Source organism: Mobula hypostoma, chromosome 6, assembly GCF_963921235.1.
Source record: "Mobula hypostoma chromosome 6, sMobHyp1.1, whole genome shotgun sequence".
NCBI lineage: Eukaryota > Metazoa > Chordata > Chondrichthyes > Myliobatiformes > Myliobatidae > Mobula > Mobula hypostoma.
The window spans coordinates 77,405,264-77,421,072 of NC_086102.1; the positions used below are offsets into that span (position 1 = coordinate 77,405,264).

General features: G+C 37.6%; 1 protein-coding gene across 1 annotated transcript in view; it reads left to right on the forward strand.

Annotated features, from left to right (window-relative positions):
* The window catches only part of LOC134348721 (adhesion G-protein coupled receptor G2-like), a 189,144-nt gene that overhangs the window by 35,398 nt on the left and 137,937 nt on the right, over nt 1-15,809 (forward strand). Inside the window, exons 7-14 of the mRNA XM_063052526.1 lie at nt 1,251-1,295; nt 2,486-2,530; nt 4,381-4,425; nt 7,551-7,595; nt 8,489-8,533; nt 10,491-10,535; nt 13,669-13,713; nt 14,581-14,625. Coding sequence (XP_062908596.1) covers nt 1,251-1,295; nt 2,486-2,530; nt 4,381-4,425; nt 7,551-7,595; nt 8,489-8,533; nt 10,491-10,535; nt 13,669-13,713; nt 14,581-14,625 — 360 coding nt within the window. The remainder of the gene's footprint in view (nt 1-1,250; nt 1,296-2,485; nt 2,531-4,380; nt 4,426-7,550; nt 7,596-8,488; nt 8,534-10,490; nt 10,536-13,668; nt 13,714-14,580; nt 14,626-15,809) is intronic.

Here is a 15,809-nt window from a genome sequence, read left to right on the forward strand (position 1 = left end):
ATTGTTTTTTTCTTTTTGTATGTGCGCAGTTCGTTGTCTTTGGCACACTGAACGCCCTAGTTTGGCAATCTTTCATTGATTCTGTTATGGTTATTATTCTATAGATTTGTTGAGTATGCCCACAAGAAAATGAATCATATGTTTGTATACAGTAACATGTATGTACTTTGATAATAAAATTTACTTTGAACTTTGAGATGTGGATGGTTGGAAATAGCCAGACACCAGAGCTTCCTGGATGTAGTCCTCCATGCTGTTTGTCTGATAGATAGAAGAGCTGTTCCTGAAGAGGACAAGTATTCAGTAATAGATCAATGGTGCAGTCGTAGTCCTGGTGAGGCAGTAGAGTGGTAGCCTTTTTCTTGCTGAAGACCTCCATCAGCTCCGAATATTCTGCAAGTACTCCGGACAAATCAGATATATAGTGGTTAGAGGCAGGAAGTTCAATAGATATTTCAGGTGACATGTCAGAAGTAGTCTCAAAAGTAGTTGCAGTAGTTGTCTCAGAGATTGTCTTAGAAGTTTGCTTGGAGGTAGTCCCGAAGGTAGTCTTGGAAGATGTCCCAGAAGGCATTTTTGAAGTAAGCCCAGGAGGTATCTCCAGAGGTGATGTCTTTGACTTCTTTTGTAGGACTTTGTCGCACTGGTTTGACCAGTCTAGAACAATATCAGTAGTCCAATTGACTTTCGGGATGTGAGATGAAATCCAGGGATGACCCAGAATGAATAGTACTTCTGGGGAGTGAATAAGATGGAACTAAATTGATTCCACGTGCTAGCCAATCTTGAGCTTCAGTAGAAATGTTTGATGGTTGATCTGCCCCGGCAGCAAATGTCTCACCTCCAGAGCCATGGCAACGAGCTGCTGGTTGAGATGCAAGAAGTAGATTTTCAATATTCTTGCCAGCCTGAGATCCAAAAAAACTGGCAGCCACTGTAGCCAAAGTTAGATCCTGCCCCACCCCCAGAGAGTTTCTAGAGTACTGAGGATCTCCTGAACTATTTCATAATTTCTAATTGGCAAACATTTAATTAGGCTTGTGAAGGGGAATAGTGAGTTTACTACATGGGTTCCTGAGTCTGGTTCTTTTTGGACAAGTTTCGCTTCAAAAGTAGTCTGTTGATAACAAAAAACTCTTGAGTTTTGTTGTGAATATATATGGACTGTATATTTCCTATTTACCACTTATGAAGGAGCTGCTGCTACAATAATTAACCTTTCAGTTTCTGGTCGTTTATTGTCTTTGCAGAAACCAGCACTCTTAATGAGATGTCATCATCAAGACGTACAACAGGTATTGAAAATGACTCTCTGAAAATATTATTTATGTAAGAAAATTATTGCATGAATCAGGTAATTAAAGAATAGCGGGATTTGCTGTATTGTATTTCAGAAGTATTAAGGATAGTATCAATATTTTCAATCCAATGTTCTTCCAATCTTTACCAAATGAGTTCTCGCATACTGCTCTTAACTAAAACCTGTAAATACGTCCTCTTCAAAATATATCCATTATCCTCATGAAAGCTGATGTGCAATGGCTTCCATTGTCTTCTCAGGCAGTGCATTCTGCACATTGTAAACTAGCTGTGTAAAAAAATAGTTTTCCCTTCTTGCCATTCTAGAAACTATGAAGTATGTTAGCAGCACAAACGCTGAGCACAGATCCTTCAGACAGTTGAAATTACTTAAAAGAAAAGCAATGTGAAGGTAGATGGGAGGGAAATAAAACTGTACCAATACGACGACACCTGTGTCAAGTTGTATGGGTCCTAATGCCTTTCCCTTGGACAACATTGGTGGTGTGGAGAGGGGAGACTTGCAGCATGGGCAACTGCCTGTCTTCCATACTATTTTGCCCAGGCCTGAGCCCTGGAAACCTTCCAAGGTGCAAATCCATGGTCTCATGGACTAACGGATGCCTATTAATTAATAATAATTGCAAATACTAGGCAAGGATCCTTCAGACAGTGGAAATAATTTAAAAGAGAAACAATGTAATGGTAGATGGGAGGGAAACAAAACTGTGCCAATACAAAAAGAAAACACATTTTGAAAATAAATAAATAAACAATAAATATCAAGAATATCAGATAAAAAGTCCTTGAAAGTGAATCCTTTAGTCATGGGAATAATGATGGAGCAAGTGAACTTTAGGAAGTTTGAGACTCCCTCTTGATGCTCTCCAGGGGCTAGAACATCCTTCCTCAGATACAGGGCAAAAAGTGGTCTGAGCAACACAATAAAAACCCTTTCATATTTTCTGAGTAGCAAAAATTTACTAGGGTTGTGACGGGAGAATAGTGAGTTTACTATGCAGGTTTTGGAGCCTGGTTCTGTTAGAACAACCTTCAATACAAAACTAGTCCATTATCATCAAAAGCTCTTGAGTTTGGTATATAGTTCCTTACACAACACCTGAGAGAGAGAACTGCTGCTACAATAACTAACATTTCTGTTTCTGATCTTTTACTGTCTTTGCAGAGAGCAGTACTTTTAATGAGGCGTCATCACCAACACATACAACAGGTATTGAAAATAACTTAAAATATTACATATGTAAGTAAAATCTTGCATGAATTGTGTAATTAAAGACTACTGGGATTTGCTGAATGGAGTTATAGAAAAATAAGTAAATATGAGTATTTTCAATCCATTGTTGCAGACATTTATCGAATGATTTTTGGTATTCTGCTCTCATTCAAAACCTGTAAATACATCCCATTCAAAATATATCCAGTCAACTCCTTAAAGCTGATGTTGCAAATTTTCCGTCATCTTCTCCAGCAGTGCATTCTGCACATTGTGAAATAGCTGATCAAAACATAATTTTCCTTTGTTTCCTTTTCAGTAACTAATATTTATGTTCGCTGCACAAATGCTAATTACTGACCTTCCAGACAATGGAAGTTGTTTAATGTCGAAGCAATGTCATGCTAGATGTGAGGTCAACCTATTGTCTTGCAGATACTGATGTATCCATTCAAATAAGATGAAAACAATGAGCTTGTGTCATATATATCTAGTTCTGTCTTATTCTTTACAGTTGTTCTCTGAGTTACTATTTCTATCAACAATGCTAGAAATGGGCATCACAGGATTGATGGCGTAACTAATGTGTGCATTTAATTATAGAGAACTGTTGTGTGTAAGAATATGGAACATTTAAAGGAATGTCCAGGCAATTTTGCAAATGCTGTAATTTTAATCAGTGATTATTGCTGGTGTGGAACTCAAGGCGAATCAATTTTTTTGTGCAGTTAGCACCCAAAATGAAAACAACATTTTCCCAACAAATTACTTTTAGCCCATGTCCAGCTAGTAATGTTATCAATTCTGAGTCAGACTTTTGAAGATTCAAATTTTCAACATCACCAATTTGAGAAGAAAAATAGAATGGACTTTATTCGCTGTGGAATTTGGGAATCACCTCATTTCCTGAAGCGCTGTTTTTGGAAAGAGAAGTTTAACAGAAACGTGTTTCAGGACTTCTGGATGATTCTATTTAGATGCCATGGTGTACAATACATTTCAGCATTCTAATCAAAATTTAGCCAACATTTCTAATACTGAGTAACTTGTCATTGTAATAGTAGAAGGCTGCAGGTACTCTCTGTGAAATTAGACTATTACACTATTAGACAGGAGCAGAATTAGGCTAATTGATTTCCTGTGTCTGCTTCACAATCATTCCTAGTTCTTTTTAACCCTATTCTCTGACCTTCTCCCAGTAAACCTTATCCCCTTACCAATCAATAACCTATCAACGTTTGCCTAACCAAGCTTCCACAGATCTATGTGTCAATGAATTCCATAGATTCAACACCTTCATTCTCATTTCAGTTTTAAAGGGATATCCCTTCATTCCTAGTCTGTGCCCTGGACTCCCCTACAAATGGACACATCCTCTCCATTTTCAGTCTATCAAGACCTTTCAGTATTCAACAAGTTTCAATGTGATCTCCCCTCCACTTCTGAACTCCACTGACTACAGACCCATAAAAAAAATTAAACACTCCTCCGATGTTAAGCCCGGGAACAATCTTGTGAACATTCTCTGGACCCTCACCAGGGCCAGAACAGCCTTCCTCAGATTCAGGGCCCAATATTCCAAATGTGTTCTGACCAACATCCTATAAACCTTTCCCTATATTCTGAATGGCAATTTAGGGTTGTGATGGGGGAATAGTGAGATTACTACATAGGTTTCGAGCCTGGTACGGACAATTTTCCCTTCAAAAGTACTCTGTTGAGAACAAAAACTGGTGAGTTTTGTTGTGAATATATATGGACTATATAGTTCCTTACTTACCACCTACGAGGGAGCTGCTGCTACAACAACTAACATTTCAGTTTCTGACTTTTTACTGTCTTTGCAGAAAGGAGCACTCTTAATGAGATGTCATCAACAAGACATTCAACAGGTATTGAAAATGTCTCTTTGAAAATATTATGCATGTACGTAAGAAAAAAGTTGCATGAATTGGGTAATTAGAGATTACTGGGGATTGCTGAATTCAGATCTTATAGAAATATTGAGGATGGTATCAGTATTTTCAATCCTCTGTTCTTGGAACATTAATCTGCTTTGCTGTTGTATCCTGCTCTCACACAAAATTTCTTCTTGAATGTTGTTGTTGCAATGGATTCCACCGACTTCTCTGACAATGCATTCTGCGCCTACTGAAATAGCTCTGTAAAAATTATTTTCCCTCATTTCCTTTGAATTATGAATTATGAACTATGAACTATGAATTATGTTAGCTACACAAATTCTAACTATGCTACTGACAGTGGAAACTATTTAAAAGAGAAGCAAATGTAGATGGGAGGTCAAAATCGTGCCTTTAGTATCTCAGCCAAATGTTAGTCCCCCGCCAACAAGACTAACACTGAGTATCTTGTTATTGTAATACCATTGTTTAGAAAAACTTGCAGTGTATAAAATGACTAATGTAATTCGTACTTTCCAACATTGACTATCTGTAAAGAATACATTGCTTTCTGTAAAACACTGGTTGGCAGCTCCATTATCACCCAACCATATCACTGGGCTCTACATTGACACTGTGTAACTATGGCAAGATGCATTGCTGCTAATTGCTAAAGCCGCTTCCAAAGCATCTTCTGCATTGTCAACCACCAGAAGCTGGAAGGATTGTAGGTGCAGGAGAGCACCACCTCCTCAAAGCCACACATTATCCTGCGTTGGAAGAATATCTCAGTTTCCTCATCATTACTGGGTCAAAGTACTAGAATTAGATCTTGTGAACTTGATGTTCAGGAAGATGACTCACTGCATTATCAAGGGCACCAGAGATGGTCTGTAAATGCTAGATCCTCACCTACATTGATACATGAATAATAAAAATACATACCTTTTCTTTCTTAAGCTTGAAACCAAGATAGATTCAATTGATTTTAATTTGTAAAATTTGTGTTAGTGCTTGGATTTTGTAGCTGTCTACTTTAACATATTGATTGCTCGTGAATTTTAGCGTTAGCTAAAACCCATTTGAAAACTGCTATGCCTTTTATTTGAGTATTCATTAATTGATTAATTAATATATGATTAAATGAGTTGAGAGTGACAGAGCAGTGCAGTGAGAACTTTTTTCAGGTGGATCATTCAGCCACTTGGTCTCAGGTAGATAGCAGTGATACTATGGCCATAACTTAACAATGAACAGGGCAGTTCTCCTTGGTGAGATGTCCAGTATTAATACCTCACTCAGGAGAGCATGTTGGATTTTACCAGTTCATAACCAATCTGGTTGTTTTGTGTCTTGTGTGTGGATTTTCTGCACTACAATAATAACTAGACTTCATATGGCATATCATTTGATTGAAAACTCATTGTGATATCCCAAAAGGGATTTGACAGCTATTACATAAATGCAAGACTGTGTTCTCTTTTTCAACTGTAACTGGTGCATTCGTCATAAACCTGGATGTCTATAATCTCATCTGTGCAGTTCACTTCTTGCAACGATGATGATTTAATGAGTACCTCTGGTGAGAGATTTTTGAAAACATTGACACCATATCAATAGCTATATTTATTACTACCTCCATTATTCCATATATCTCCTTGGGTTGTTAGTCTTTAAATGATCTTGCTTTAGTTAGATTAAATGGAGTTAAAGCTAAATAAATTGGCTCTTGACCATACGGGATAACTTCACTCAACTTCACTTGCCCCATCACTTGAAAGTTTCCTCAACCATTGAACTCACTTTCAAGGACTCTTTGTTTCATGTTCTCAATATTTATTGCTTTTTTTTGTATTATTGTTTCTTCTTTTTGTATGTGTACAGTTTGTTGTCTTTGGCACTCTGAACACCCTAGTTCGGCAATCTTTCATTGATTCTATTATGGTTATTATTCTATAGATTTGTTGAGTATGCCCATAAGAAAATGAATCTCATAGCTGTATATGATAACATATATGTACATTAATAATAAAATTTACTTCGATCTTTGAGATGTGGATGGTTGGAAATAGCCAGACGTCAGAGCTTCCTGGGTGTAGTCCTCCACGCTGTTTGTCTGTGGGGCTGATAGATAGAAGAGCTGTTCCTGAAGAGGACAAGTATTCAGTAACAGATCAATGGTGCCATCGTAGTCCTGGTGAGGCAGTAGAGTGGTAGTCTTTTTCTTGCTGAAGACCTCCATCAGCTCCGAATATTCTGCAAGTACTCCGGACAAATCAGATATATTGTGGTTAGAGGCAGAAAGTTCAACAGATATTTCAGGTGGCATGTCAGAAGTAGTCTGAAAAGTAGTTGCAGTAGTTGTCTCAGAGGTAGTCTTAGAAGTTGTCTTGGATGTAGTCCCGGAGGTAGTCCAGGAAGATGTCCCAGAAGGTGTCTTCGAAGTAGGCCCAGGAGGTATTTCCAGATGTAATGTCTTAGGCTTCTTTTGGAGGAATTTCTCGCACTGGTTTGACCAGTCTGGAACAACATCAGTAGTCCAGTTGACTTCTGGGTGGTGAGATGAAATCCAGGGGTGACCCAGATTGAATAGTACTTCTGGGTACAGAATAAGATGGAGCTAAATTGATTCCACGCGCTAGCCAATCTTGAGCTTCAGCAGAAATATTTGATGGTTGAACTGCTCTGGCAGCAAATGTCTCACATCCAGAACCACGGCAACGAGCTGCTGGTTGAGATGCAAGAAGTGGATTTTCAATGTTCTTGCTAGCGTGTGATCCAAAAAAAGCTGGCAGCCACTCTGGCCAAAGTTAGATCCTGCCCTCCAGAGTCAGAGAGTTTCTAGAGTACTGAGGATCTCCTGAACCATTCCATATTTTCTAAGTGGTAAACATTTAATTAGGCGTTTGAAGGGGAATAGTAAGTTTACTACACGGGTTCCTGAGTTTGGTTCTTTTTGGACAAATTTCACTTCAGATGTAGTCTGTTGATAACAAAAAACTCTTGAGTTTTGTTGTGAATGTATATGGACTGTATATTTCCTACTTACCACTTATGGAGGAACTGCTGCTACAATAATTAACCTTTCAGTTTCTGGTCTTTTACTGTCTTTGCAGAAACCAGCACTCTTAACGAGATGTCATCATCAAGACATACAACAGGTATTGAAAATGACTCTCCGAAAATATTATTTATGTAAGAAAAGTATTGCATGAATCGGGTAATTAAAGAATAGCGGGGTTTGCTGTATTGTATTACAGAACTATTAAGGATGGTATCAGTATTTTCAATCCAATGTTCTTGCAATATTTACCAAATGAGTTCTCGCACACTGCTCTTAACTAAAACCTGTAAATATGCCCTCTTCGAACTATATCCAATATCCTCATGAAAGCCGACGTGCAATGGCTTCCATTGTCTTCTCAGGCAATGCCTTCTGCACATTGTAAACTAGCTGTGTAAAAACAAAAAAAAATTTTCTTCCTTTCCATTCTAGAAACTATGAATTATGTTAGCAGCACAAATGCTGAGCACAGATCCTTCAGACAGTGGAAATTATTTATAAGAGAAGCAATGTAATGGTTGATGGGAGGTAAATGAAACTGTGCAAATACAAAAAAATTCTGAAAATAAATAAATAAACAATAAATATTGAGAATATCAGATTTAAAAGTCCTTGAAAGTGAATCCATATGTCATGGGAATAATGATGGAGCAAGTGAACTTTAGGAAGTTTGAGACTCCCTCTTGATTCTCTCCAGGGCCCAGAACATCCTTCCTCAGATATAGGGCAACATGTGGTCTGATCAACACAATAAAAACCCTTCCATATGTTCTGAGTGGCAAAAATTTATTAGGATTGTGATGGGGGAATAGTAAGTTTACTATGCAGCTATTGGAGTCTGGTTTTGTTTGAACAACCTTCAAAACAAAACTAGTCCGTTGTCATAAAAAGCTCCAGAGTTTGGTATATAGTTCCTCCCACAGCACGTGAGAGGGAGCTGCTGCTACAATAACTAACATTTCCGTTTCTGATCTTTTACTGTCTTTGCAGAGAGCAGTACTTTTAATGAGGCGTCATCACCAACACATACAACAGGTATTGAAAATAACTCTCTGAAAATATTGCGTATGTAAGTAAAATCTTGCATGAATTGTGTAATTAAAGACTACTGGGATTTGCTGAATTGAGTTATACAAATATAAGTAAATATGAGTATTTTCAATCCATTGTTGCAGACATTTATCGAATGAGTTTTGGTATTCTGCTCTCATTCCAAAGCCTGTAAATACATCCTATTCAAAATATATCCAATCTCCTCCTTAAAGCTGAGGTTTCAAAGTCTTCCATCATCTTCTCCAGCAGTGCATTCTGCACATTGTGAAATAGCTGTGTAAAACATAATTTTCCCTTATTTCCTTTCTAGTAACTAATATTTATGTTCGCTGCACAAATGCTAATTACTGACCCTACAGACAATGGAAGTTGTTTAAATGAGAAGCAGTGGCTTGCTAGATGTGAGGTCAACCTACTGTCTTGCAGATAATCATGTATCCATTCAAATAGGATGAAAACAATGAGCTTGTGTCATATATATCTAGTTCTGTCTTGTTCTTTACAATTGTTCTCTGAGTTACTATTTCTAACAACAATTCTAGAAATGGGCATCACTGAAGTGATGGCGTAACTAGTGTGTGCATTTAATTTTAGAGAACTTTTGTGTGTAAGAATATGGATCATTTAAAGGAATGTCCAGGCAATTTTGCAAATAGTGTAATTTTAACCAGTGTTGGTTGCTAGTGTGGAACTCAAGGCGAATCAATTATTTTGTGTAGTTAGCACTCAAAATAAAAACAACATTATTCCAACAAGCAACACACATCAAAGTTGCTGGTGAACGCAGCAGGCCAGGCAGCATCTCTAAGAAGAGGTACAGTCGACGTTTCAGGCTGAGACCCTTCATCAGGACAAACTACTTTTAGCCCATGTCCATCTAGTAATGTTATCAATTCTGAGTCAGACTTTTGAAGATTCAAATTCTCAACATCACCAGCTTGAGGAAAAAAAACAGAATGGACTTTATTCGGTGTGGAATTTGTGAATCACCTTATTTTCTGAAGCGCTGGTTTTGGAAAGAGAAAAAAAACAAAAATGTGTTTCAGGACTTCTGGATGATTCTATTTAGAATCCATGGTGTACAATACCTTCCAGCATTCGAATCAAAATTTAGCCAATATTTCTGATACTGAGTAACTTGTCATTGTAATAGTAGAAGGCTACAGGTACTCTCTGTGAAATTAGACCATTACACTATTAGACAGGAGCAGAATTAGGCTAATTGATTTCCTGTGTCTGCTTCACAATCATTCCTAGTTCTTTTTAACCCTATTCTCTGACCTTCTCCCAGTAAACCTTATCCCCTTACCAATCAATAACCTATCAACGTTTGCCTAACCAAGCTTCCACAGATCTATGTGTCAATGAATTCCATAGATTCAACACCTTCATTCTCATTTCAGTTTTAAAGGGATATCCCTTCATTCCTGGTCTGTGCCCTGGACTCCCCTACGAATGGACACATCCTCTCCATTTTCAGTCTATCAAGACCTTTCAGTATTCAACAGGTTTCAATGTGATCTCCCCTCCACTTCTGAACTCCACTGACTACAGACCCATAAAAAAAATTAAACACTCCTCCGATGTTAAGCCCGGGAACAATCTTGTGAACATTTTCTGGACCCTCACCAGGGCCAGAACAGCCTTCCTCAGATTCAGGGCCCAATATTCCAAATGTGTTCTGACCACCATCCTATAAACCTTTCCCTATATTCTGAATGGCAATTTAGGGTTGTGATGGGGGAATAGTGAATTCGCTACATAGGTTTCGAGCCTGGTACAGACAATTTTCCCTTCAAAAGTACTCCGTTGAGAACAAAAACTCCTGAGTTTTGTTGTGAATATAGATGGACTATATAGTTCCTTACTTACCACCTACGAGGGAGCTGCTGCTACAACAACTAACATTTCAGTTTCTGACTTTTTACTGTCTTTGCAGAAAGGAGCACTCCTAATGAGATGTCATCAACAAGACATTCAACAGGTATTGAAAATGTCTCTTTGAAAATATTATGCATGTACGTAAGAAAAAAACTTGCATGAATTGGTTAATTAAAGATTACTGGGGATTGCTGAATTCAGTTCTTATAGAAATATTGAGGATGGTATCAATATTTTCAATTCTCTGTTCTTGGAACATTAATCTGCTTTGCTGTTGTATCCTGCTCTCACACAAAATATCTCTAAATATCTCCTCTTCAAAATATTTTGAATTTCCTCTTGAATGTTGTTATTGCAATAGATTCCACTGTCTTCTCTGACAATGCATTCTGCATATACTGAAATAGCTCTGTAAAAATCATTTTCCCTCATTTCCTTTATAGTAACTATGAATTATGTTAGCTGCACAAACGCTAACAGTGCTACTGACAGTGGAAACTATTTAAAAGAGAAGCAAAGGTAGATGGGAGGTCAAAACAGTGCCTTTAGTATCTCAACCAAAAGTTAGTCCCCCGCCAACAGGACTAAAACTGAGTATCTTCTTATTGTAATACCATTGTTCAGGAAAACTTGCATCATATAAAATGACTGATGCAATTCTTACTTTCCAACATTGACTATCTGTAAAGGATACATTGCTGTCTGTAAAACACTGGTTGGCAGCTCCATTATCACCCAACCATATCACTGGGCTCTACATTGACACTGTGTAACTATGGCAAGATGCATTGCTGCTAATTGCTAAAGCCAGTTCCAAAGCATCTTCTGCATTGTCAACCGCCAGAAGCTGGAAGGATTGTAGGTGCAGGAGAGCACCACCTCCTCAAAGCCACACATTATCCTGCGTTGCAAGAATATCTCAGTTTCCTCATCATTACTGGGTCAAAGTACTGGAATTAAATCTTGTGAACTTGACGTTCAGAAAGATGACTCACTGCATTATCAACGGCACCAGAGATGGTCTGTAAATGCTAGATCCTCACCTACTTTGATACATGAATAATAAAAATACATACCTTTTCTTTCTTAAACTTGAAACCAAGATAGAATTCATTTGATTTTAATTTATAAAATTCGTGTTAGTGCTTGGATTTTGTAGCTGTCTACTTTAACGTATTGATTGCTCATGAATTTTAGCATTAGCTAAGACCCATTTGAAAACTGCTCTGACTTTTATTTGAGTGTTCATTAATTGATTAATTAATTTATGATTTAATGAGTTGAGAGTGACAGAGCAGTTCAGTGAGAACTTTTTACAGGTGGATCATTCAGCCATTTGGTCTCAGGTAGATAGCAGTGATACTATGGCCATAACTCAACAATGAATAAGGCAGTTCTCCTTGGTGAGATGTCCAGTATTAATACGTCACTCAAGAGAGCATGTTGGATATTACCAGTTCATAACCAATCTGGCTGTTTTGTGTCTTGTGTGTGGATTTTCTGCACTACGATAATAACTAGACTTCATATGGCATGTCATTTGATTGAAAACTCGTTGTGATATCCCAAAAGGGATTTGACAGCTATTACATAAATGCAAGACCTTGTTCTCTTTTTCAACTGGAACTGGTGCATTCGTCATAAACGTGGATGTCTATAATCTCATCTGTGCAGTTCACTACTTGCAACAATGATGATTTAATGAGTACCTCTGGTGAGAGATTTTTGAAAACATTGACAACATATCAATAGCTATATTTATTACTACCTCCATTATTCCATACATCTCCTTGGGTTGTTAGTCTTTAAATGATCTTGCTTTAGTTAGATTAAATAGAGTTAAAGCTAAATAAATTGGCTGTTGACCATACGGGATAACTTCACTCAACTTCACTTGCCCCATCACTTGAAAGTTTCCTCAACCAATGAACTCACTTTCAAGGACTCTTCATTTCATGCTCTCAGTATTTATTGCTTTTTTTTTTGTATTATTGTTTCTTCTTTTTGTATATGCACAGTTTGTTGTCTTTGGCATTCTGAACGCCCTAGTTCGGCAATCTTTCATTGATTCTGTCATGGTTATTATTCTATAAATTTGTTGTTTATGCCCATAAGAAAATGAATCTCATGGTTGTATTTGGTAACATATATGTACTTTAATAATAAAATTTACTTTGAACTTTGAGATGTGGATGTTTGGAAATAGCCAGACACCAGAGCTTCATGGATGTAGTCCTCCATGCTGTTTCTCTGTGGGGATGATAGATAGAAGAGCTGTTCCTGAAGAGGACAAGTATTCAGTAACAGATCAATGGTGCAGTTGTAGTGCTGGTGAGGCAGTAGAGTGATAGCCTTATTCTTGCTGAAGACCTCCATCAGATGTGAATATTCTGCAACAACTACAGACAAATCAGATATATTGTGGTTAGAGGCAGAAAGTTCAACAGATATTTCAGGTAGTCTGAAAAGTAGTTGCGGTAGTTGTCTCAGAGGTAGTCGTAGAAGTTGTCTTGGAGGTTGTCCCGGAGTTAGTCCAGGAAGATGTCGCAGAAGGTGTCTTCGAAGTAGGCGCAGGAGGTATTTCCAGAGGTAATGTCTGAGGCTTCTTTTGGAGGAATTTCTTGCATTGGTTTGACCAGTCTAGGACAATATCAGTAGTCCAGTTGACTTCCGGGTGGTGAGATGAAATCCAGGGATGACCTAGATTGAATAGTGCTTCTAGGAACAGAATAAGATGGAGCTAAATTGATTCCACGTGCTAGCCAATCTTGAGCTTCAGCAGAAATGTTTGATGGTTGATCTCCCTCGGCAGCAAATGTCTTACCCCCAGAGCCATGGCAACGAACTGCTGGTTGAGATGCAAGAAGTGAATTTTCAATCTTCTTGCCAGTGTGTGATCCAAAAAAAGCTGGCAGCCACTCTGGCCAAAGTTAGATCCTGCCCTCCAGAGTCCGAGAGTTTCTAGACTACTGAGGATCTCCTGAACCATTCCATATTTTCTAAGTGGTAAGCATTTAATTAGGCGTGTGAAGGGGAATAGTGAGTTTACTACACGGGTTTCTGAGTCTGGTTCTTTTTGGACAAATTTCACTTCAAAAGTAGTCTGTTGATAACACAAAACTCTTGAATTTTGTTGTGAATGTATATGGACTGTATATTTCCTACTTACCACCTATGAAGGAGCTGCTGCTACAATAATTAACCTTTCAGTTTCTGGTCTTTTACTGTCTTTGCAGAAACCAGCACTCTTAATGAGATGTCATCATCAAGACATACAACAGGTATTGAAAATGACTCTCTGATAATATTATTTATGTATGAAAAGTATTGCATGAATTGGGTAATTAAAGAATAGTGGGATTTGCTGTATTGTATTACAGAATTATTAAGGATAGTATCAATATTTTCAATTCAATGTTCTTGCAATATTTACCAAATGAGTTTTCGCGTACTACTCTTAAGTAAAACATGTAAATACGTCCTCTTCAAAATATATCCAATATCCTCATGAAAGCCGACGAGCAATGGCTTCCATTGTCTTCTGAGGCAGTGCATTCTGCACATTGTAAACTAGCTGTGCAAAAAAATAGTTTTTCCTCCTTTCCATTCTAGAAACTATGAATTATGTTAGCAGCACAAATGCTGAGCAAGGATCCTTCAGACAGTGGAAATTATTTATAAGAGAAGCAATGTAATGGTAGATGGGAGGTCAATGAAACTGTTGAAATACAAAAAAAAATTCTGAAAATAAATAAATAAACAATAAATATCGAGAATATCAGATTTAAAAGTCCTTGGAAGTGAATCTGTAAGTCATGGGAACAATGATGGGGTAAGGGAAGTTTGAGACGCCCTCTTGATGCTCTCCAGGGGTCAGATACAGGGCAACATGTGGTCTGATCAACACAATAAAAACCCTTCCATATGTTCTGAGTGGCAAAAATTTATTAGGGTTGTGATGGGGGAATAGTGAGTTTACTATGCAGCTATTGGAGTCTGGTTCTGTTTAAACAACCTTCAAAACAAAACTAGTCCGTTGACATAAAAAGCTCCAGAGCTTGGTATATAGTTCCTCACACAGCACGTGAGAGGGAGCTGCTGCTACAATAACTAACATTTCCATTTCTGATCTTTTACTGTCTTTGCAGAGAGCAGTACTTTTAATGAGGCGTCATCACCAACACATACAACAGGTATTAGAAATAACTCTCTGAAAATATTGCGTCTGTAAGTAAAATCTTGCATGAATTGTCTAATTAAAGACTACTGGGATTCGCTGAATTGAGTTATACAAATATAAGTAAATATGAGTATTTTCAATCCATTGTTGCAGACATTTATCGAATGAGTTTTGGTATTCTGCTCTCATTCCAAAGCCTGTAAATACATCCTATTCAAAATATATCCAATCTCCTCCTTAAAGCTGAGGTTTCAAAGTCTTCCATCATCTTCTCCAGCAGTGCATTCTGCACATTGTGAAATAGCTGTGTAAAACATAATTTTCCCTTATTTCCTTTCTAGTAACTAATATTTATGTTCGCTGCACAAATGCTAATTACTGACCCTACAGACAATGGAAGTTGTTTAAATGAGAAGCAGTGGCTTGCTAGATGTGAGGTCAACCTACTGTCTTGCAGATAATCATGTATCCATTCAAATAGGATGAAAACAATGAGCTTGTGTCATATATATCTAGTTCTGTCTTGTTCTTTACAATTGTTCTCTGAGTTACTATTTCTAACAACAATTCTAGAAATGGGCATCACTGAAGTGATGGCGTAACTAGTGTGTGCATTTAATTTTAGAGAACCTTTGTGTGTAAGAATATGGATCATTTAAAGGAATGTCCAGGCAATTTTGCAAATAGTGTAATTTTAACCAGTGTTGGTTGCTAGTGTGGAACTCAAGGCGAATCAATTATTTTGTGTAGTTAGCACTCAAAATAAAAACAACATTATTCCAACAAGCAACACACATCAAAGTTGCTGGTGAACGCAGCAGGCCAGGCAGCATCTCTAAGAAGACGTACAGTTGACGTTTCAGGCCGAGACCCTTCGTCAGGACAAATTACTTTTAGCCCATGTCCATCTAGTAATGTTATCAATTCTGAGTCAGACTTTTGAAGATTCAAATTCTCAACATCACCAATTTGAGAAAAAAACAGAATGGACTTTATTCGGTGTGGAATTTGTGAATCACCTTATTTTCTGAAGCACTGGTTTTGGAAAGAGAAAAAAACAAAAATGTGTTTCAGGACTTCTGGATGATTCTATTTGGAATCCATGGTGTACAATATCTTCCAGCATTCGAATCAAAATTTAGCCAACATTTCTAATACTGAGTAACTTGTCATTGTAATAGTAGAAGGCTGCAGGTA